At 42.4% G+C, this 24183-nt stretch overlaps 1 protein-coding gene across 1 annotated transcript in view; it reads right to left on the minus strand.

The window, feature by feature from the left end:
- The window catches only part of LOC134409359 (androgen receptor-like), an 83011-nt gene that overhangs the window by 32176 nt on the left and 26652 nt on the right, over window positions 1-24183 (minus strand). Inside the window, exon 4 of the mRNA XM_063142071.1 lies at window positions 11044-11331. Within this exon, the coding sequence (XP_062998141.1) occupies window positions 11044-11331 (288 nt within the window). The remainder of the gene's footprint in view (window positions 1-11043; window positions 11332-24183) is intronic.

The raw sequence follows: 24183 nt of genomic DNA on the forward strand, positions 1-24183 counted from the left end.
AATTTCCGTGTTGCAATCAGTTTCTTTCTATAACATTTGGGTTTATTATATGACCATTTAGATAGAATTAACTTCGTTCATACTGCTCATTATTCTGTTAATTCAAAGTATATCTTTTACATTCTGTAACCCACAGGCCACATTTATTAAGTAATAAAGTGAGAATAGCATTCAGCTCTCTTTGCACAATGTTCCAGCTCTATTCAGTTGGGTCATTTACTCACAGGTCCTCCTCTATTTGTTTTAACGAATTGTGAGGGCTCCTCCTTTGTTTTTTTGCACTGTTTTCTGGCAAGCGTGCATTCTAAGTGGTTGCTCATTCAATGAAAATATGTCGTGTTGTAACAAATGGAGCCTTTATGTAACCAAAGGGCAAAATCCAAAACTTTTGGCCGTGCACCCCACACACTGTTTGTACTGCAGAATTCTGTCTGCTTATAGACAAGGTATGTTCACAGGCAAGGACATTAAGAAAGATCACTTAGCTGAAGGCTAAGCCTTCAGTTTTAGGCACCTTTGTTCAGAAGCAAGCCCCACAGAACAAAGTAGAACTTTCTTCCAAATAAACATGCATAAGATTAGACTGATCAGGAGTCCAAACCTTTCCAGAAGCAAGGGGTGATTTTTACTGGCCAAAATGTGGTTATTCAAGAGATGGAAAGTGAATATCCCTGCTCTTTGGTTGGCAAAGTCCCAAATGTTATCAATTTAAGAACATAGAAAGGTGCTTTACAATGAGTCAGACCATTAGTTTATCTAGGTCCAGTATTGTCAACACTGACTGGAAACCACTCCAGGGTTTCAGGCAGGATTATTTCTCAGCCCTACGTGAAGATGCCAGGGATAGAACCTGGGACCTTCTGCATGCAAAGCACGTGCTTCATCCCATTGAGCTATGGTCCCTCCCACTCAATTCACTGTAGAGTTTAGGTAGGTGGGCATGAAATAAGAACAGGATGGCATCAGTTGGATTCTAGTGCCTGTGGTGACTTGCTGGTCCTGGAACCAGTAGGAAGGTAATAAATGTAAAATACATGATTCCTCATGTCATTTGGCATTCTGTTTTAAATCGATGAATTTCTAATATGCTGCTTTCATCTTTTTTATCTTTTACTGTTTTATTCCTATGTTCACCACTGTGCAAAAGCAGACACTGTCACAGTGAGCAAGAAGCTCTAGGAGACTTTATCCCCAGATCTGGAATATCTCTGTGAATTAACACTTCACTGGGCAAATTGTTAAAGAAATCTGCAAGGCTCTACAAGTTGAACAACACTTCCTTTGCTCTCATCCTCCTCAGTCAGCTGGCCTTGTGGAAAGGAGGAATAATGTTTTAAAAAATGGCAAAGATTTGTTTTAAAGAATAGCCAAGACTCCGGTGGCCAATGCTCTACCGTTAGCCCTTATAAGCATGTGCGCTACCTCACACAAACAGACTGGGCTTAGTCCCCATGAAATCCTGATGGGAAGACCCATGAGGCTTCCCTCCTCAGCACCTATAAAAGAATGAATTAGGGACTTCCAGTTAACTGATGAAACTGTTCTAAGCTAATACAAGGCACTAATGAAATCTGTAAAAGCTTTCCATTTACAGGTTCAAGGAGCTCTTCCCTCCGCTCCAATGGTCCAGTGTCATGACCTCCAACCAGGTGATTGGGTGTATATCAAGGTACACCAGAGAAAAACATCTCTTGCGCCTCGCTGGAAAGGACTGTTCCAGATCCTCCTGACTACCAGTACTGCTGTCAAGCTTCAAGGTGTACCTACTTGGATCCACACCTCCTATTGCAAGGAAGTCCTGCTGCCTTTGGATCCAGGAATCGTTGACTTCATTCCAGCTTCTCCTTCAGCATCACTCCCTGGGTCCCAGGATAAAGACACCCAGGACCTCCCTCAGCTTGAGGTAGATGAGACCAGCACTCCAGCATACAACTTGAGGTCTAGGAAAGGTACATAATAACCTACCCTCCTAGTGACTGCCTCAAGTGACAAGCTAAGAGGTCACTACAAAGACAGGTTGTTGCCAATATTGATGTGAAGCTTTGAAGTCTACCTACCTAGATCTATGCAGCATATTTCAGCAAAGCTTTTGACAAAGTACCACATGACATTCTGATTAACAAACTAGCTAAAAGTGGGCTAGATGGAACAACTATTAGGTGGATTCACAGTTGGCTACAGAATCGGACTCAAAGAGTACTTATCAATGGAACCTTCTCAAACTGGAGAGAGGCAACGAGTGGGGTACTGTAGGGCTCAGTCCTGGGCCCAGTGCTGTCCAACATTTTTATTAATGATTTGGACGAGGAGGTGCAGAGAACGCTTATCAAATTTGCAGATGACACAAAATTGGGTGGGATAGCTAATACCCTGGAAGACAGAAACAAACTTCAAAGTGATCTTGATAGGCTGGAGTGCTGGGCTGAAAACAACAGAATGAAATTTAATAGGGATAAATGCCTAGTTCTACATCTAGGAAATAGAAACCAAAGATGGGGGATACTTGGCTCAACAATACTACCAACGAGAAGGATCTTGGAATTGTTGTAGATCACAAGCTGAATATGAGCCAACAGTGCGATATGGCTGCAAGAAAGGCAAATGCTATTTTGGGCTGCACTAATAGAAGTATAGCTTCCAAATCACGTGAAGTACTGGTTCCCTCTATTCAGCACTGGTTAGGTCTCATCTTGAGTATTGCATTTAGTTATGGGCTCCACAATTCAAGACGGACGCAGACAACCTTGCCTCCCTAGTTCTGGTTGATCCCCATTTTCTTCCTCCTGTGTGCAATTGCAGGAATAAGACTGCATATATCTGACTGTATGCCAACGTACCAGGGAAGTTTTGTTGGGGTTGCAATGGTTCCGCCTTTTGGGTAAGGAGAAGTAAATGTGATATTACTCATGTTGTAAGTGGTGCCCGAACATCTAATGGGATATGTTTACCTAACTGCTCTAAGACCCTGGAACTCCCTTCCCAGGGAAGCTAGGCCGGCTCACTCTGTGCTATACTTTCAGAGGCAGGCAAAACTTTTTTGTTTCAGCAGGCTTTTGGAACTATTCTGGACCTGTGTTAATGTATTGGATTCTGTTTTTATTGGTTTTAAAAATTGTAATATGTTTTTAATTTTATTTTAGGTTTAATTCTATTTTAACTTTTGTAAATTTATATTTATATGTTTTAATTATACATGTTTTAATTTTATAAACTGCCTTGAGTCCCATTAATGGGGAAAAGACAGGATATCATCATCATCATCATCATCTACCTGAAACTGCTGGTAGAGATCATCCAGAGGCATGGAGCACAGGGTGAAATTGATTCATTTTCATTTCATTTCATTTATTGCATTTTATACCACCCAATAGCCTGATAGAGGCAGGGAGAGGTTTCATCTTGTGAAAGAATGTAATGTGCCAAAGGTTAAAGATGGCTTCTCTGCCAAAGGCTGGCTACATGCCAGATTTGCATTCCTTAATGGTGGACATCGTGTGCTAGCAGACAAGGAACCAAACTTTCAACCAATAGAGCATTGAATGTAACCCATGATTATGCACCTTAACTTTCCATTGATGATGTAACCTAACTTGTTAATCCAGAACTGACCAATAGAAGGGTTAGAAAGAGACTAACACCCTCTTGTAGTCAGGGCCCATAAATAGACTGAGATTCCTTTGTTTGATGTGCCTCCATTTTGTAGAACTGGAGAGCACCCCCATACTGAAGTATCGGAAGATAAAACGATTAAGAGCATTCTCCAGCCTTGTGTGTTTGATTGGCTACTAACACGCCAGGGTAGCGAGCCTTTCACCCCTTTGAGGGACAAGACTATCAGTATACTGATGACACCCAAATATATTTCTCTATGCCTTCCACAACAACGTCAGCTAAGGATAGTCTGTCTCCTCAGAATGAATGCTTGGAGGTGGTAATGGGCTGGATGTAGAAAAACGAACTGAAGCTAAATCCAGACAAGATGGAGGTGCTTACTGTCAAAAACCCCAACTTGGGCAGAATTGAAGCAAATGGTCAGTGTTATGCGGAGAGGGATGCTTTAGGAAGAGAAAGAAAGAGAGATTGAACTATTGATGGCAATGCAAGTTTAATGTGGTTGGTGGGCCTAGAAGACCCAAAGGGGGTGATAGAGGCAGAGTTAAAGATGGCTTCTCTGCCAAAGGGTGGCTACAGGTGGCTACATGCCGGATTTGCATTCCTTAATGGCGGACATCGTGTGCTAGCAGACAAAGAACCAAACTTTCAACCAATAGAGCATCGAATGTAACTTTCAACCAATAGAGCATCGAATGTAACCCATGATTATGCACCTTAACTTTCCATTGATGATGTAACCTAACTTGTTAATCCAGAACTGACCAATAGAAGGGTTAGAAAGAGACTAACACCCTCTTGCAGTCAGGGCCCATAAATAGACTTGAGATTCCTTTGTTTGATGTGCCTCCATTTTGTAGAACCGGAGAGCACCCCCATACTGCAGTATCGGAAGAAAAAACGATTAAGAGCATTCTCCAGCCTTGTGTGTTTGATTGGCTACTAACACGCCAGGGTAGCGAGCCTTTCACCCCTTTGAGGGACAAGACTATCAGTATGCTGATGACACCCAAATATATTTCTCTATGCCTTCCACAACAGCGTCAGCTAAGGATAGTCTGTCTCCTCAGAATGAATGCTTAGAGGTGGTAATGGGCTGGATGTAGAAAAACGAACTGAAGCTAAATCCAGACAAGATGGAGGTGCTTACTGTCAAAAACCCCAACTTGGGCAGAATTGGGTTGAAGATGGCTTCTCTGCCAAAGGGTGGCTACATGCCAGATTTGCATTCCTTAGTGGTGGACATCATGTGCTAGCAGACAAAGGGAAAAACTTTCAACCAGTGGAGCATCGAATGTAACCTATGACTCATTGAGATTATGCACCTTAACTTGCAAATCGAATGTAACTTAACTTGCACCCCCATACTGCAGTATCGGAAGTAAATGGATTAAGAGCATTCTCCAGCCTCATGTGTTCGATTGACTACTAACGTGCTGGGGTAACGAGCCTTTAACCCTTGGTTGAAGGGCAACAAGGGGAGATGAGAAAACAAGGCCACAAGCCTTGATATACCTGCTCTGTATGTGTGCCTCTGTATGTAGTTTAGTTCTTACAAGTGAACTGCATGATGGGATTGGAATAATGTATGTGCCTGAATGTGCTGTAATTCTAAAACTGTTATATCAGCAAGGAAAAGTTTAATTGGATTTTCTAACTGTCAAGACCTCTTGCTATAGTAGGAGACAAATAAGCTAGCTTGATATGGAGGACTGACCATCCAGGTCAATCTGACATTGCCAGAAGCGTTACGAGCCATCTGTTGATAAGGTATAATGAAAAAGTTTTATTTGATCTGTCTTTAGGACTTTGCTATCTGCTAATTGGTTAAGATGCCACTATGTATAAATACGCCTGCTTTTCACACTGCCAGTTGAGAAGTTCTTTGTCTGTAGGACTTTCTCCATACAGCTGTATTAAGCTCAATAAAACAGAGTTGCCTTACAACCAAAGTGGATTTTTTTAATCTTTGATACCTTTCTCCTCATTTCATTTATTATATTTCTACTAGTGTAATTTTTAATTTAATTTTTGGTTAGTAGTTTATCTATTACGCATTCATTGGTTCTTGTTTATACTGCTGTGCTTTGTATGTCTTGGTTAATTGGAATACACTCTGCTATAGAATGCAATATAAATAATAATAATAATAATAATAATAATAATAATAATAATAATAATAATTCCTAGGGGGGTGTTTGATGTCATTCTATTCATTAGTGAACCATATCCCCCATACACATTCACTTGTGGGATGGGACAAGGACAGAGGAGGGCTTGGAGGGTTTCTATGGCAACCACAGGGCCTCTTCTTTCACCTCTTGGAGGTCACATTTGCCCTTATGCAAGTAATGCCTCTGCAGCATAACTCACTGACTTTCTCTCACCTTCTTCTTCTTCCCTATATCAAGAAAGTTTTCTCTCATTAACTTACAATTAGGGGAAGCCTTTTATGTGCAAGTGCAGCATTTAGAATGTTTGAGGAGAGGGTGGATAAATTCAGGCACCATCTTTGTCTCTGGCAGAGGGCTGTTCTTTTTTGAAGGCCTGATGGCAGGTTGCATCACCTTTGCTTCTGGAAGGGATGGGCTTTTCCTTTTCAATGGAGCTGCTATCTTTGTTTCTAGCATAGAGGCTTACTTGTTAATACAGCAAGAAACACCCTTTTTGCTTCTGGCAGAGAGGTTATTCTTGTTAACCATACTGTTTGGCTATTAAAGCTCAAGTTTTGAACTCCTGCTACCCATCTCCCTCTGGAGATCTAATGTGAGCCAACAGATCTGTTGACTGGTAGAAGTACGCGTGAAGCTTGGCTCCACTTATGCATGACTTGTATATTTGTAAATAAAACAAATATTACAAAAATGCCATAGGTCTCCTGAGATTTCTCCTTCCAAAGAAAGGCAAGTCCACGTACAACTGCTCCTGGGACTTCAGAGGAGAGCATGACAATAGAAAGAGTGAACGCAATGGACATGTTTGTCAGGGAGCCATGAATGCCTATAGCTCCCTGTTGAACACACACTTGGGGCCTGACTTTTCGAGGGGTTTGCCCCAGGGTGGATTCACAGTGGTGGCAGGTCATTTATATGACGCAGCCACCATCGTGGAGCCATCCTAAGGCATTTTCCCAAAGCTCTCACCATGAGAGAGCTTACCATGACTTTTTCTCTTGGAGTGAGGTGACGATGGCATCTGCTGTCTGTCACCTTGCTCCAGAGCTGCTTCGGAGGTGTGTCTGGGCAGATGGTGAACCCTGATTGGTTACCATCTGCCCAGAGAGGGGGAAGGAGGTGGGCCAGCGAGCCAAATGGTGGCTGGCCTGCCTCTGTGCTTCTCCGGCTTGAGAAGCCCCCAAAAGGTTTTGAAAAATGGGGATGTGAGTTACTATTGAGGCAATGGCAGAAAGATATATCTAGATTTATATGGCAAACAAAAAACCCAAGAGTGAAATATAAAATAGTACAGGATGCAAAGGAAAGTGGAGGTCTGGGTTTACCAGACTTTCAGCTATATTTTTCTGCCTGTTGTATGGTATGGATGAAGGAATGGGTGCTGTTGAAAAATAGATTATTGAAATTAGAGGGACATGAATTGAGATTCAGGTGGCATGGTTATTTGTGGTATGACAAAGCCAAGGTTAATGTAGAATTTAATAATCATTTTGTATGATGTGCCATTTTGAGGATATGGAACAACTATAAACCCAAGTTCTGTCAGAAGATACCATTGTGGTTATCACCGCAGGAAGCTTATCATAGAAGAGTGACGACAATGTATAACTGGTTGACATATCATGATATATTAGAATTGTTTCAAGGTGAATATAAATTAAAATCAAGAGAAGGATTGATAAAAGAAGGTTGCATATGTCAATGGTTTTCATATTTCATTGACATATGTCAATGGTTTTCATATTTACAAATGACGGAAAGGTTTAAATTAGATAAAAAAGCTTGTGGTTTTGAACAAACAAAATCTGACTTTGAAAGGGTATTATGTACAAATGATGAACATGTTATTGCAAAAATATATAAACTTTTGAAGTTTGAGACAGAGGAAGAACAAGTAAAGGATTGTATGATAAAATGGGGCCAAAATTTTGGATATAATATACCAATGGCACAATGGGAAAATATGTGGTCAAGAGGCTTAAAATTTACTTTAAGTGCTAGCTTGAAAGAGAACATCTATAAGATGATGTATAGATGGTATATGTCTCCTTCTAAGTTGGCTAAAATGTATAAAGGTGTATCGGGAGCTTGTTGGAAATGTGAAGAACAAGAGAGAACATTTTATCATATATGTTGGACTTGTAAAAAAGCTAGAACTTTTTGGATACAAATTCATTATTTAATACAGAAAATATTAAAAACCAATATACAATTGAAACCAGAATATTTCATTTTGGGCTTAATAGACGATCCGATGAAAAGGAATTATGGGACTTTATTTTTATATATGATAATGGCAGCGAGACTACAATACACACAAAAAGGTGCTATAGTACCTACGATGGATGAATGGCTAGTAAAGATGTTGGAGTTGGCGGAGATGGCAAAACTTACATCAATAATTAGAGAAAAGTCAACATCTAGGTTCAGAACTGAATGGAAACCTTTTATAGACTTTTTGTGGGATCAAGAAAATAATGATTTGTTTATCTGTGGATTCAATGAATAAGAAGAAAACTTTAAGATAAAAGAGGGGAATTTTGACTTTTGTAATTATAGAACAAGAGAAAATATTGTTACATATATTTCCTGTGGAGAAAATCAGAAGCCCATCTTAATTTTGTATGTTTTTTGTTTTATCTGTCTTACTTTGTGTATTTCATGTTTGTTAGTTTGTTATGTTTTGAAACAATAATACAAATATTATTTTAAAAAATGGGGATGCAAGGAGATGCGGTCGCCCCATGCACGGGCGCGGCGCCTCCTCCAAAGTAAAGGAAAACAAATAAACAAACAAAGAACGGGGATGCGAGGAGGCGCTCCTCCTTACATGCAAACCCGCTATCACTCCTTTGCATGTGGATGATGCGAAGGAGCACAAATGCAGGATTTGGGGGCTCGAGGCACAAAAGAACAGTCGTCAAGATGCAGCCTTGGTGCTAAACTCAGTTTTGCCTCAATGCAATGTGTGAAATGGCCCTTAAACTTTTCCAGCAATCTATCCCTGAAAGTCCAGGAAACAGACACCTAAGTCCTCTGATTGGCACTTGCCATCCTGGTGTGATCCACATTCTTACGAACTGGTGCAAGGATATGAGAATTAAAGATGGGATCCAACAGTTTGCTGCAGTGTAAACAACATACTTTCTACTTAAGTTGGAGCAAAGAACAACAGATAGTTGGGAAGGCTTTGGAATCTAACTTGCAGCTGGAAAAGAGAGTACTTTCCCCACAAGTCACCCAGAAACCAGATCACAGTGTGATATAAGGATACTGTGCGAGAGCGGAAGTACAGCCAGAACAGCCTGCAGACCAAATAGCTCCAAATGGCTCAACCCATAAAGTACAGAGGAAGACAAAAATCTTTTCTCCCAATACAGCCTGAGAGAGAATTTGTTCTTGACCCCACTTGTGATGCTAATTTCTGCTCATTGACAGTAGGAAGAACCTCACTAGTAGGTTTCTATGGCCCTTTTGTTATGAGTAAAGAAATCTAATCACAAAATTGCAGGTTTGTAGGTAACATTCACAAACAAAACCAAAGGAAAACAAAAATCCCTTCACAAACGACTTTTGCAGCAGCATTTTCCTATACAATTGATTTTTACAGGAAGATGTCACTACCAGTGGTTGCTCAGTTCTGTCTTCATGTGTCTCATATGGTGAAACGTGGAATTATTCAACCAAAAACAAATGGCATGATAAAAACAACCCGACTGGGCCACATGGTCTTTGTTTACTTCCTCTTTCCTCTCTGGGAAGAAAGAGGAAGCAATGAAGGACGAAAGCAGGGGTGAAGAAGTGACAGTAAGGAATTGTGATTTGCCCATGTGTAATGGACGCTCTTTATAACTAGAGAAGAATGGGAGGGATTGTTCTTTTTGTGAATGTAACATTTCTATATAGAGGACAATGGAGAAGATAGCTTTGACAAAAGAAATGAACCAGAATCATCAACACTGTATAAGCAGGACTGTATGTATTCCACACCAGGTCATTTTAAAAGTAGCCGTCTCTTTCTGCCAACCATCTAACGGTATTTCGGGAGGCTGCACATTTTCAGGTAAATTGATCCGAAAATTCTGAACACTTCTTCTGCCCTTTCTCCAAGAAGCTCAGAGTGCAAGGACCCAGATAATATTATCTTTACCATAACTCCGTGAGATAGAATCAGAACACAGGAAAAAGTAATCCAAATGAGTTTCATGGCTGAGAGAGGCTTTTAACCTGCTACATCACTCTGCCTTTCTAGTCTTTTGCTGCTCAGCAGTGCTTCTGTTTATAACTTACAAGTGAATACCAGAGACAAAAAGGCTGCCGTAACATATCAAGGGGTTTACACTACAGACATGGATATGCAAAAAACGTTATTATGCACATAATAAGGGTCAAGCAGGATGTCATGGATAGAATGCTCAGCTCTAGGGGACTGCTAGTTCCAAATCCCCAAGTCAGCCATGATGTTTGCTGGGGCTAAAGGTAACTCTGGACAAATCACCATTATGCAACCAAATGCTGCTCAGCAGGTTTGTTGGGATATGAACAAGGGGGAAAATGATGTATGTCATCAGGAGCATTTTGGCAGAAGAGTTGGATACAAACATCATTGGTGGGGCTGCACCTTTTCGATTTTGATTGATCCCCTTAAGAACAAAGTAATTTGGAATTGGTCCTATTAGAGCTGGCCGTTCATGAAAAGGTTGAACTGCATTTGATGACTTTCTGGTTCTGGAGGGTCCTTAGATATTTTTGAAATACTGGATTCTTTCATTCTAATTGCTCTACATAATGAAAGAAGACATCATTTTATCTGTAAAGAATGGAGCAAAAATAATGAAAGGAATGAATTGAGCAAGTTACTTTTTTACATAATAAATTGTAGCCAATTTGTCATTGTTTTGGGAATGGAAGGAGCAGGTGGGTCACAGAAAAAAATCAGTCCCATTTATAAGTATCAAATAAGATCTTGGCAGGAAAGACTTTGCAGCAAAGAAGCCAGGGAACCCTGAACTTCTCTGGCTAAGACAGACACGCCAGTTGCTAGAAGCAGAGATTAAGCAGAAGGAGCTGAGGTTAGAGTGCATGGAGCAATGGACATCTTAGCATGCTTGTGGAAATCTAACTTGAATTTCCAAGTACAACTTCGGCAGAAAAAATATTTATGGCACAATATGGAGAGAGACAGGTGTTGCACTGTTGCCTGTTATCTTCAGGTAATGACTGGGAGGTGGGGGAGAACACCAAACCTGTTCCTTACCTAGTAAGGCTTTTGCCCATTTCACCACATGCAGCAGCTGCCTCTCTCCAAGCCCATTCAAGCTGGTCAGGAGGGCAGCAAAGAAGTCAGGCTGGTTGTTGTCATGACTTACACAATCCATACCAGGCTCAGTTGCTTCCAGGAGATTGAGGAAGATCGGCTGGCATTCCAGGCTGGCCACATGGCTCACGGGCTCCTTTAGGCCTTGCTCCTCCGTGGGGTTTGATGGGCCAGCTGTCTTCCCTCCCTCTTGCAACTTCAGGTTACCCAGTTTCTTCAACTTGCGACCTGAAGAGAAGAAGAAGATTACTCAGAACACCATCCATATGACTGGCAGACATGTGGTCGCTGGAGCAAACACTTTTCGAAAGCCCATGCAGGATGGTCAGCAGATCTTGTGAACCTGTAGCTATGCACTGAATCTAGCCCTTGGCTAGCTGCCACAATGGCTTGAATAGCAACACAGGCAACGGTCATAGAATCATCGAATAGTAGAGTTGGAAGGCCATCAACTTCAACCCCGTGCTCAGTGCAGGAATTCACGTTAAAGCATACTTATTTGTGAACATCTAGGTGGTGGGCTGCTGTTGCAAGGAGAACACAGGATTATGTGGACCTTTAGTCTGATCCTGTGAGGCTCTTTCTATGTTCTTATGAAAATCACCTAAAATTGGATAGAGAAGGAAGTCTTGCCTGTTATTAGCTATGGAGCCAATAAGCACAAGAAGGATGTGACTTATTTATTTATTTATTGCATTTCTATACCACCCAACAGCCGAAGCTCTCTGGCCGGGTTACAAAATTAAGACAGTTCAAGTATAAAACTACAGTATAAAACCATAACATAAAATACAATATAAAAGCACAACCAAGATAAAACAGCAGCAGTGCAAAAATACAAATTGCTGCAGACTTGCTGCAAGCAAACGGTAACTGCAGAGATGATCACATGTTAGACTCCAATTAAATGTGGGGCTCGCTGTGCCATGAGCTGCAAAACTCAAAACTCAAGTGTGTTTTGTGAAGGAGAGGGTCAGACAGACTGCACCTTGTAAGTGTGGCTTGAAGTAGTTTAGCATGACACTTTAAATGCATGTTAATGTTTAAAATTAGAAGGGCGCCAGCCTGTAGATTTACAGCTGGACACCTGCAGATGGGAGCAGACACAGAGAAAGACCTTGGTGCCAGAGACAGTGCCCTTATCAGTCCCAAGGCCATAAGCCACCAAGGCTGGCAAGAAGGAGGACATTGCAGCTGGGGAGGTGTGAAACCAGGGCTCCAGGCTGTGCCAAAGGAGAGGAGGAGGGAGCCTGGAAGTTAAGGGGCTTCCCCCCTGGTCTGTGTCTTGCCTCTCTTCATGGTGCATGTGGAGGTGTTTGTGGTGGTGGCAACAGCAAAGCCCTACTTTGGAGTAAGTAGTCTAGCTAGGTTTTATTATTTTTAAGGTTACTGGGTTTTTACGCTATCCATGCCTTTGACTTGTTATTCGCCCTATCGCCCATCCCTTTACTTATGAATAAAGTCCTTCTGCCTCGTTTATTATTGATTGATTGATTGATTGATTGATTTAGAACATTTTTATCCCACCCTATATCATTAAGATCTCAGGGCGTCGTACAGATAAAAGCATATATAAAATAGTAAATATACACAGCTAAAAACAAATTACGCACGCAACTATGTTCTTTCCACTTGGCTCAGTGCTAAATCCAGAGATACTGGGCCAGAATTCTGGTGTCCTTCCCTAGACGCCTCCGGCGCCAGAGAACCTTTGGGAGACGAAGGGGCAAGCTGCCAGATCCCTTCAGGCTACCTTTACAGGTTTAACTGGATGTTTATGTACTGGAAATCTGCAAAGACGGCGTAGAATCCTTCAAGCCACTTTCTTGCCTGAGTTCTGCTAAAAACGAACAGGAACTAGACAAAAAGTCCTGTGGAGCTACGGAGCTTCACTCCAAGGGGGATTTAAGCAGACCCTGTTCCCAACACACTGCAACCTTCATGTACAGACCTTGCATCATATTACACAGACCATGAACAAAACACAAGGAAATCTGTGATTACAGCATTCTAATTCTCTGAAATGGACTGTTGATTGCATATATTTATTTATTTTTCACTTCTTGGTGTGTTGTACAAGAGGCTGCCCTTAAAGACAATTTGGACACTTCAACTAGTGCATAACACAGTAATTTTTATGAAATAATGGGCATAAAGCCCGCAGTGCCAGATTTTGTTATTCTACATAATAAAAACTTTTAGCTCTCCCCAACATCATTCCCAACGATCTGAACAGCCAGCTCAGAAAAAATGAAAATGAAAATCAGGATGGGGTGGAGAAGAATCCTGATTGCTCGACTTCAGCGAGAGAAAAATAAAATGAAAACTGTTGTCCTTGGGCCACCTACTTCTCTCTTTTTATTTAAAACAGCCCTTCCCCAACCTGTAGCCCTCCAAACATCTGGAGGGCAACAGGTTATATGATATACAAGATGATATGCAGAGTTGACTGTGTGGTTGTGGAAAACTGATAACGAACAATTTAGGGCCACCTACTTCACTTCTTTTAGAGCATCTCCTCATGTTGAGAGTTGCAACCCAACACATCTGATGGGCACCAAGCTAGGGAATGCTGTTCTAGAGCAAGGGCAGGCAGAATGTAGATCTCCAGATGTTTTGGAGTTCAACTCATAAAAGCCCATATCAGCATGACAGTGATCAGCAATGCTACAAGTTGATGACCAAAACATCAGGATAGATCTATTTTCTGACCACAGCTGTTCTAAAGTATGATGCTTTCCAGCATTAAGATATGTGATACATCAAGGAACTCCAAAAGAGCTGCATCACTTTAAATAGACTGTCTTATACCAAATGAAGAGACAATGAATGAATCTTGAATACCTAATCCAGATAGTTCTTCAGACATCAAAAATAATTTTCCACACATAACACAGGTTTTCTGTTTATTGGATTCCAGATATATGGTGTTGGGGACTAACATAGAGGATTTTTCTCACGTGTTCAGCAGTTCCCCATCCTGCTACCCTCCAGATGTTTGAGAGTACAAGTCCTAGCATTCCTGACCATGGGACATACTGACTTGCAATGATGGGAGTTGTAGTCCAACACCTTTGGAGGGCACCAGGTAGGGGAAGAGCTGCTCTAAACAAAAAAAGAGAAGTAGGTGGCCCTAAGTTGTTCGTCATCAGTTTTCCACAACCCCACAGTCACCTCTGCGTATCATATTCTACATCCTGTCCTCGTGGTTTATCAGCTTTAGGAGAACGAAAATTTCACTTGCACTTTCTGCCTCCTTAGGGAGATGTGGCATTAAGGCTTGTGAGCCTTAACTCCCAATTTCCCTGCTTTTTGGTGCTTGGTTGAAAACTGCAGAGCCTTAACATCATTTTGTAAACCATAGGTGTTTTTTAATGAATTTCATGGCTTTGTGTAATGGATGACCGGATGACAACCAAGCCAACGTCAGCTAGGATGTTACAAGATTTTGACATCTAATATAAAATCAAAGCTAGTGTTATGTGTTGAACTCACTTTTCAAATTAATAAATGAGCCCCAGAAATTATGCTCTGATGATACTCATTTGAACTTTTCAATAGCCAGTGTCCAGAGATAAAAGCTTTTTATGACTCCCTCATGAAAAGGAAGCATTTCATGTTTTCTGTCTGTACTTGGAGACAACCTGAAAAATTGTTCTACTGGAATTAAAAATCCCTGCTTAATTCTGGAAGCACACGCTATGATACAGGAAAATATTCTATATTAGAATAAGCTACAGTTTAATATGTTAATTAATATAATTCATTTTATGCTACAAGCTTTTTCTTCCTGTTTGGATCTAAACGTAGCAGATTGTGGTCAAGTTTCAAGCCTGCACAGGCTGCATATCCATCTATGGATATTTACTCAAAAGTAAGAACTATGGAACTCGGTGAACTCTGCCCAAGGCATAGTTAGCTGTGACTAAACAGATTTAGGGCACAATCTTATGCAGGTTTAGACAGAAAAAAACTTTTTTTAGACAGAATGGCTGGCTGGGGAATGATGGGAGTTGTAGGGATTTTTTTCAGTCTAAACATGGATAGAATTGCACCTTTAGTTGTATAATATCTATTGGCTTAGACAGAATTAACTGCACCAGATTTCACCCAGTACAATATACTGTTTTGTGCGCAATATGAAACTGCAGTATCACGATCTCCTTAACATATCTGACAAATTTAAGTTGTAACAACTATAGTGACCATGTGGAAAAGAGCACAGGGCTTCTGTTTCTTTAACGGTTGTATATAAAAGGGAATTTCAGCAGGTGTCATTTTTATGCATGCAGCACCTGGTGAAATTTCCTCTTCATCACAACAGTTAAAGCTGCAGGAGCCCTGCCCTCTTTTGTATCTGGTCACTCTAGAACTTTTCTGATCTCAAAAGGGAGACAAGAACCAGGCTGAGTCTGCTTCTCAGACTCCAGGCAGCAATTTAGCAGACGCCCCCTCCCATCCTTTGCACAGATGCCAGGGAAGGAGAGAGGCACTTAGAGACGCTCTATGTTTTTTGAAATTGATAGGACTCGCTTCTGAGTAAGCATGCATTATTAGCCCAACACTAAAACCTTAGCAATTTACTGCCTATTTTATGTCCTGCACACAAAAATATTTTCAAGAAAGGATGTTACTGCTCGCTCCGCACACACTTCCAATTGGTGAAGAAGAATACAAAGGATTTTTTTCTATAAGGTGTTACTGGCTTAACAAAGGCTAAAGTAAAAGAAAGACATGTTTCCTGAAATACAAATCACACAAGTTATGAAATGTAAACCTTATTTTAAAAAAGACCTCCTTGTTCTATACGGTTTATGAAACTAAGCAATCACGAGCCTTAGGTAGACCTAAGGTTTATCCTGGGATCGTCCCGGGGTCATGCCTGTTCATGTAAATGACACACAGGATATCCCGGGAGCAGTAAGGACGACCCTGGGACGATCCCGGGATAAACCTTAGGTCTAGCTAAGGCTTCTGAGTTCTACCAGCTGTCATTGCTCTGATAGTCCTGGGATATTAAATTTGATCTTTCCAGCCCAGTGGCTCATGGGAGTCCTGAGCATGGCAGCCACTGGACAAAAGCTCCCTTCGTAGCTCCAATCAGAATCTGGGTTAGAACCACACAGGTTCTGTCTGAGAAGGGAAACTTTCCAGAAATGGCCCAGAACCTGCTGCTTTCCAAACTGATGCTGTAAACAGGCTGGGGAATGCTTTGGAATGGGCAGGGAGAGATGGCGAGGCCCTTGGGCTAAACGGAGCATGCTTTTAGGGCAATCTGACACCACAATCCACTCCAGAGGTTTGTCAGAACTGCATGGATTCATTCTTGGCTCTACTAAAACTTTCTAGAGTGCAACCAAGAGTCCCAGCAGACAATCCAGTCCAGGAAGTTGCTAGTCCTTTGCCCTTGTGGGCTCCTAAAACTCAAGTGAGAGCTGCAATAGCAACTCTTCAGGTGTGTGAACATTCCTCCATTCCCGCTGCAAACAACGGCTGCATGTGAATTACAGGAGGGGCATGGTGACCTGGAGATGGCATGAACCCAGTGCAGCAGCTGCAGCAGAAACCCCTGTGAACTGCCCAGAGAGCGGTTTGTGAACCGCCCAGAGAGCTTCGGCTTTTGGGTGGTATAAAAATGCAATAAATGAATAAATTCCAGGAAATTATAGGAAAAGCTCTGCCTCTCACTCGTGTATTTGATGAGATGGGCGACATTCTTCCCCATTGACTGTCCCACTCTAAAATGCTTGTGGGGTGATGGAACGGGAACATTTCAAAAGGAATGCTGGGGCAGCCGTGGCAGAAGAGGACAAGATGGGTTAGGGAAGAACAGATGCAAAATCCATTCTCTCTAAAACACTTACAGTCTGTTTCCACGTTACTTCTCTGACCCATTTGTGGGAGTGATGTGTTCACAAGAGGAGTGGAACACAGCAGCTGGTAGCTCATGAGACTGTGCCACTGAACCATCTGTGACTACAGATTCTCTGAAAGGTACCTCGGCAGTCACAGATGTTGTTGCAGACTGAAGGCTAAAAAAGAAGGGACAGAGCATGTCCATTGACCAGACTTGGGTACAGGGAGAGAAGCAACACCTGCCTTGCAGCATTAGTCCAGTGCTCCCCCTGAGGCCTTTTGCACAGATGCCTGGGTGCAACAGGTGTGTGTGTGTGTGTGTATGGGTTCTAGCTAGGTAAGAAGGAGCTGCCTGCTTGGTTGGTGCCTGCTCTAGCAGAAGCTGCTCTCGGAGCCAAAGCAGCCTCACTCTTTACTAAGGGAAAGAGTGTGTTAAGGAAGGCCCTCCCTATTGCTTGGATTTCTGAAAGTACATGCTGCGCTCCTAAGAGAGGAAGACCCATATCTCTCTGAAGAGGCTGCTCCTTGCATCAGCTGAACCAGCCAGAAATGAACTATGTTGGGCCACATATATTTAGACACAGCCTTTTGAGAAAACCACACATTTTTTCTTTTTGGACAGGCATAAGCACAAACAAAATCCTTTTGTTAGCTTGGGTTCGAATATTTCTTTGGCTCCTAAATTTAAAGGACACAGAAAAGAAAAACTGATTCATCTCTAGCAGCCCTAGTTAGAAGTTTTCATGTTTTTACAAGTTGCAAAACTAAGAGACCAACCAATCATGGTTGTAACAAATTCGTTGCAAATGCAGAAGAGTCCCCGTTTCTTCAATTTTGATTACACACCCCACATTTTTCAGGCTGTGAAGTATATATTCCCACTGCAGCTCAGTCCCAGCAGAGCTATGTTGACCTTTTCAGAGGGCCGAAACCCCTGCATTCATTTTGCCACAATTAAAGGGGCCCAATCACTGGGAAGGTTTAGATGGGGTTGTGATCTGATCCAGCATGTCAATTCTGATATTCAGTTCTTAAAGGGTGTGTGTGAGGGGGATGAACATGTGAGGAAAAGGCAGCTGACTGCTGTAATTAAAAGGGCAAAATTTAGCTCTTAAAGAGGTGCAGCTATTCTGTGTGGAGCAAACTGGAGAAACGTGCAAGTGCTTACACCAACATAGCCTGGTGCCGACATATTGGGAGGCCAACCATGCCAACCTCCCCATTTTGTTCTTTACTTAATAGGAATCAAGTTATTTCCTCACCACAATGTTGTAAGTCTTTGAGAGTCAACATTTATGCAATAGAACAGTAGGAGTATCATTTCTTTGTGGGTGGAATTAACTCACGCTGACTGTGTTCCAGAAAACGAAGTCCATTGGAATCCAACCTATTTACAATGCAACCATATGCACATCTACTCCGATAACTGCATTTAGGACTTCACATTTCATATCTCAAATGAGAAAGCAATACTAGCAGATTTCCTTGTTAGCTGGAAGAAGTTGCTCTATCACCGAAGGTAGAAAAGGGCAAATATTTCAGTGAGTTGCTCTTTTTCTATTCTGAGCTGATGCATAATTAAGAAACAGGTAAGCACACCTCAATTACATCTTACATTTCAAGCTCATATCTCTTTCTCTGACTTTTATTTACAGAAGGAAGAAAAGCCAAGGTGCACAGATTGTTGGGAGCAAGGAAAGAGAGACACTAAAATTGGCAGTGAAAGAGAGAGGGAAGAAAATAAGAAAAGGGGTGGCAAAGAAAACAAAACCAGAGGAAAGCCTTACATGGCTCTATGCTGGCCCTCAAACATTGAAGGCAATAGGCGCCGCAGAAAAAGGAGAGCCATTTAAAGGGTCAAAGTCTGTCTCCAAAACCACCTTGAGGACTGGAACGTAGTGAAGGGCCTTCATTATGGGCACAGCTGCACAAAGGTTTTGTCCTGGGGTTGCTTCGCAGTAGCGGCATGTCATCTACATGACTTAGCCACCATTGCGAAGCCATCCAGGGGCAAACCCTGGAAACTCTGCTCCAAAATAGTTGGGCACTTACACCCCACTTTTTTGGCAGCAGAGCCCAAGGCGCCCCATGTCTCTAGAAAAGTACAAAAAATAAAAATGGAGGCGGGAGGAGAGGAATGGGGCCATTTCTCCTCCCCCCTTTTTAATTCTTTTCCTAAACTATCTGCAGAGCTTTGCAGATACACATAATAAAAATAAAAATGGGGGGAAGGAACAAGGCAGACAGAGGGAGGAGAAGTGGTTCTCCCAGTCGCGTCCTCCTCTGCTGCCTCATTCCTCCCCCCCGCCCAGTTTTTATTTTTATTATATGTATCTGTGGAGCTCCACAGATAGAGATTAGAAAATGTTTAAAAAGTGGGGAGGAACAGCCCTGTTCCTTTCCTCCCAACCCTGTTTGTTTGCTTGTTTTTCTTTCTTTTCCAGAGGCGCGGGCCGGAAAAACCGCACTTGCCTTCCTTCCTGGGCAGATGCCGCGAAGAAAGGCAAGTGCAGGTGCAAGGTGTCTCATGGCACCAAAGCACCTCCATAAAGACGGCGGCCATGTTCAGTTCAGCTACTGGAACATAAAAGGAAGGGGCGTGTTGCTTTTTCTTCCTTCCACAATGGAAGCCAGCGAAAGGAAATGTTTCAAGGGCAAGATCTTTGCAGCAAGTTGAAGGTAATCACTGAATAATTTCTTAACATGAAAAGAACCACGAAGAAGAGTAGGGCTGAACTACATATTAGCTTACCACACTTGTGTTTGCTGAGGTACCACACATGTGGAAACAGAGGGGGCATTAGCAGGGAAAGATCCCCTGCAAATGAACCTGCTGCCTGGTTTTGGCTAAGACCGGCTTACTTCTGGTTTTGAAACCTGGTTGGGGGGAAACCAAAATAATTTAATCATGGCTTGGGCACATTTGCCCAAATCAGTTTTTAATGCTTTATGTGTGTATGTTCTGTGTTTTAGAGTTTTAAATTTTGTATACTTGATTTTACCTCAATTTTAGAATTTCTGTAAACCGCCCAGAGAGCCCTGGCTATGGGAGCGGTATATAAGTTTAATAAATAAAATAAATAAATAATTTGGAGGGAAGAAGCAGCTAATGGGGAAAGGATTGAGCACCTCACCCCACCCAGAAATTCTCCACTGCACACTGCCTCATGAGGGTTCCCAACCCTTCCTCCTTGGGGACGTCTACGCTTTACCCCAGGGTAGCTTTGGAGTGGAGGCAGGTGATCTACATGATGCAGCCGCCACTCTGAAGGGATCCAGGGGCAAAGCCCCAAAGCTCCGTGCTAAAAAAGCCATGTACTTGCCCTGACTTTTTAGCTCAGAGCCAGGCTCTGCAGAGCCCTTTTAAGAAAAAGAATAATTAAAGGGGGAAAGGGACGGACAGGGAGCTCCAGGCTCCACAGTAATACATTTAAAAGAATGGGGGAGAGAGCAACGGGGCAGCATGGAGTCAGTTACTGCTTCCGGGAGCATGAAAAGATTAAAAATAAATAAATAAATAAATAAATAATAATAATTTATTTCTTACCCACCTCTCCAATTGGATTGAGGTGGGGAACAACAACAACAAGCATAAAATACACAAAATACGGATTAAAAACATAGCATACACTGTTAAAACATCCTAAAAGCATATTAAAAGTATCCTAAAATTCCACTGGATAGGCCTGCCGGAAGAGATCAGTCTTGATAGCTTTCTTGAATGCTAAAAGATTGTCAAGCTGACGAGTCTCCTCCGGCAGGCTATTCCACAGTCTGGGAGCAGCAGAAGAAAAGGTTCTCTGGGTTATGGTTGAAGTAGATTCTTCCCAGAGGACCTAAGAGTGTGGGGCGGATTGTACGGGAGAAGGCGATCCCGCAGGTAGCCTGGACCCAAACCATGGAGGGCTTTAAAGGTGATAACCAACACTTTACACTTCGCCCAGAAACAAATTGGCAGCCAGTAAAGAGATTTTAAGACTGGTATAAAGCATCAAAAGATTAAAAATAGAAAAGGGGGGAGGAGAGGAATGGGGCAGCCAAATCAAGGTCAGAGGGAAGAGAGCTGGCTGCCTCATTTCCCCCCCCCCACACTTGTTAGCTGTAAATGTGAAACTTTGCAGTTACAGCGGAACAAAACAAACACACACACACACAAACACACACTTTTCCCAGAGATGCTCCCAGGAGCCTCGGGTGGAACCCCTCAACTACATTCCTTCCCATATAGATGCTGGGAAGGAGCACCAGGCTCGCTCCACCGGGTGCAGCATTATCGCAGTCGTATGGACGAGGCCCTGCTTTGTCATTTTCATCCAGGGCCTGAGGGGGCATTTCAGGAGACAATCAGCAAGTGGTGGAGAGCATATAACTATTTGGGACTAGTGACCTATTTTTAGAATTTTAATACATAACATCTATGGTCATAGCAGCCAATCTGAGATAAAATAGGTGAGCACTCTTCAAATACTTAAAAGGTTGTCACACAGAGGAGGGCCAGGATCTCTTCTCCATCATCCCAGAGTGCAGGACACAGAATAACGGGCTGAAGTTACAGGAAGCCAGATTCTGGCTGGACACCAGGAAAAACTTCCTGACTGTTAGAGCAGTACTGCAACAGAACCAATGACCTAGGGAGGTGGTGGGTTCTCCCACACTAGAGGCCTTCAAGAGGCAGCTGGACAGCCATCTGTCAGGGATGCTTTAAAGTGGATCCCTGCATTGAGCAGAGGGTTGGACTCGATGGCCTTATAGGCCCCTTCCAACTCTACTTTTCTATGATTCTCTGATTCTCTGATTCTAACACATAGACTTCATATTCCTCAGAATTCTGGCATTCATAAGGGACAGTGAAAGAAGTTGCCTCTTGAGGGCCAAACATCTGTCAATATTCTTGGGGTTATTATGTCTTACAAGTTAAATAATTAACCCTGTTTAAACCTTTTATGTGTTTCTTTCTGAACAGAGGGAGAGAGTTTGGGCAGGCTTGAGTAGGGACACTCTTGGCTTCCTTCCTGAGGAATCAGAGCCTTCTAAAGATCAGTTTTGAGAGGAGTCTGGTCTCCTTAGGGTAGGCAGGAAGAAAAGGGATGTGGTGCTCCCTGATTCACTCACATACCTCAACGTTGTGCTCTTTTGGAAATGTAGACCTCTAGGGCAGATGGCAAGGAGAAACAACTGCCACTCTAGGGCTGTACTGAATAGACAAGGTCAATTTCTCAGACATTTCACTCACCTTGAAAATGGTGGTTTTGTTTTGCTTCAGCTGTATTTTGCAGGAGAGGCAAAGTTCTTTCAGGGTTGGTGAGAGAACCAGCCACCACTTTATTTCCCTCCCACCCCCAAAAGCCTTGTTCTGAAGTGTTTTGCATTTTTGGGAAATTAAAAGTGCCTGCTGCCATAAAAAGTGGCTGTCCCCTTGATCACTCATTATATTGGACAGCACTGTGTGCCCTCATCTTGACGACATCGGGAATGAAGCGTGGGGCGGTGTGAGACGCCACGTCACTGCACTGACACTCCTTCCGGCCATCTACATCAGAAGGAGTGCAGTAGCGGGCTAAGTGGGCATTGCAGCCAGCGTTGCCACTGTGCCCGCCCACCCGAGCACATGCGCAGCAGGTCTGGGGCACCTGGGAGCATCCACACACCCTCTTCTAAGGTTAGGGTGTGTGTGTGTGTTTAAAAAAATAGGACTGAAGTAACAAGGGGGAGAGGAATGGGGTGCTCCCTCCCTGGCAGAATATCCAACCCCCCTTTAATATTGTTTTTCTTAACAAGGGTCTGCAGAGGCATGGAGCCTCGCTCCAAGCTAAAAAAATCAGGGTAAGTGGCTGACATTTTTAGGGTGGAGCTTCGGGCTTTGCCCCTGGCTCACTTCGGAGTGGCGGCTGCACCATGTAGATCTCCTCCCGCCATTCTGAAGCTACAGCAGGGAAAAGCACCCATCTAGACAAGTCTACATGCATACTTATTTTTAAACCCTATTTAGCAAGAAAAACTTCTTTTACATTTGGATTTCTTTGTTTTGTAAAAGAAGATCATCTCACCAAAAAATAAAATAAAAAATAAAGCAAAGATGCCTCATTTGAAAGCAAATCCAAAGGCTTGAAAGGTGTCTCCTGTACTGTATTTTTTGTTTTTTTTGTTAAGTAGGGGCAGGGGAATCAAAGGTAAAAAGTGCAATGCCATGCATGTCCAATCAGAAGTAAGCCCCACTGAGTTCAGTGGGACTTACCCCATAAGTAAACATGCTGAAGAATCAATAAATTGTTACGAAAAACAAAACGGGGAGAAGCCATTCCATGAAACCAGTTTTCTTTGAATTATTGGGTCAATGTAACCCATCATGGGTCTAATCTGTACAATGTGTTACCTTGTTTCCATGCCAATCCCCACATGCTCTTGTTTTTCTCACCCTTCCCATCTAGTTTTTCTCAGGTGTAGTCATGCTGCTTCTAGCGTAATTTGTGGAACAGAGCGGTTGGTATCTTTCTTGGCAAGGGGCACAGAGGTGAGGATTACTGCTGCTCCTCCATTTATTATGCTGAATTGCTTAAGTAATAAATTTTAAAGGGCACCGTTAAGGTCCTCTTCCTGACTGCAAAATAAAATAAAATAAAACCATACCATGAAGTGGTATCTCTATAATGATTTTAAATAAAGACCATATTAGACTTCTGATCACTTGGCAAGACTAAGTAGGTTTCAGTCAATTTCCAAATGGCCTATTTATTTTGGGCTTGCACCATCCACTCCTGCACCAAACAAAAATGACTCCACACAGTTGGACCTGATAAAGCAGAAATCCAACATTTTTCATGTATCTTTCATGTATCTCTACCTATAAAGTGGAAAGTATGTGTGTGTCATGTATGTCCGGAAATGTTTAACCATTTCCAGATGAGTTAGAAACTTGAAATTTGACATGGTGATAAGTCCAGCTGTACAATGTACCAGAAAAATTGAAAACATGAATTTCGGGGTTTTAAGTATTTTTAAGGAATTTAATAAAAACCTAGGTATACGCCTACAACTCCCAGCATGCCTTGGCCAGAGCAGCTGGGATTGTGAAGAGCTCCAAAGGGATCTCTCTGCTGGGAGAACGGGCATCCAAATGACAGATGTGGTTCACTGTAAGCAAGTGTAAGGTGACGCATGTTAGGGCAAAGAAACCCAACTTCAAGTATAACAGGATGCGATCTGAGCTAGCAGTGACCGAACAAG

Source organism: Elgaria multicarinata, chromosome 15 (assembly GCF_023053635.1).
Source record: "Elgaria multicarinata webbii isolate HBS135686 ecotype San Diego chromosome 15, rElgMul1.1.pri, whole genome shotgun sequence".
NCBI classification, from domain to species: domain Eukaryota; kingdom Metazoa; phylum Chordata; class Lepidosauria; order Squamata; family Anguidae; genus Elgaria; species Elgaria multicarinata.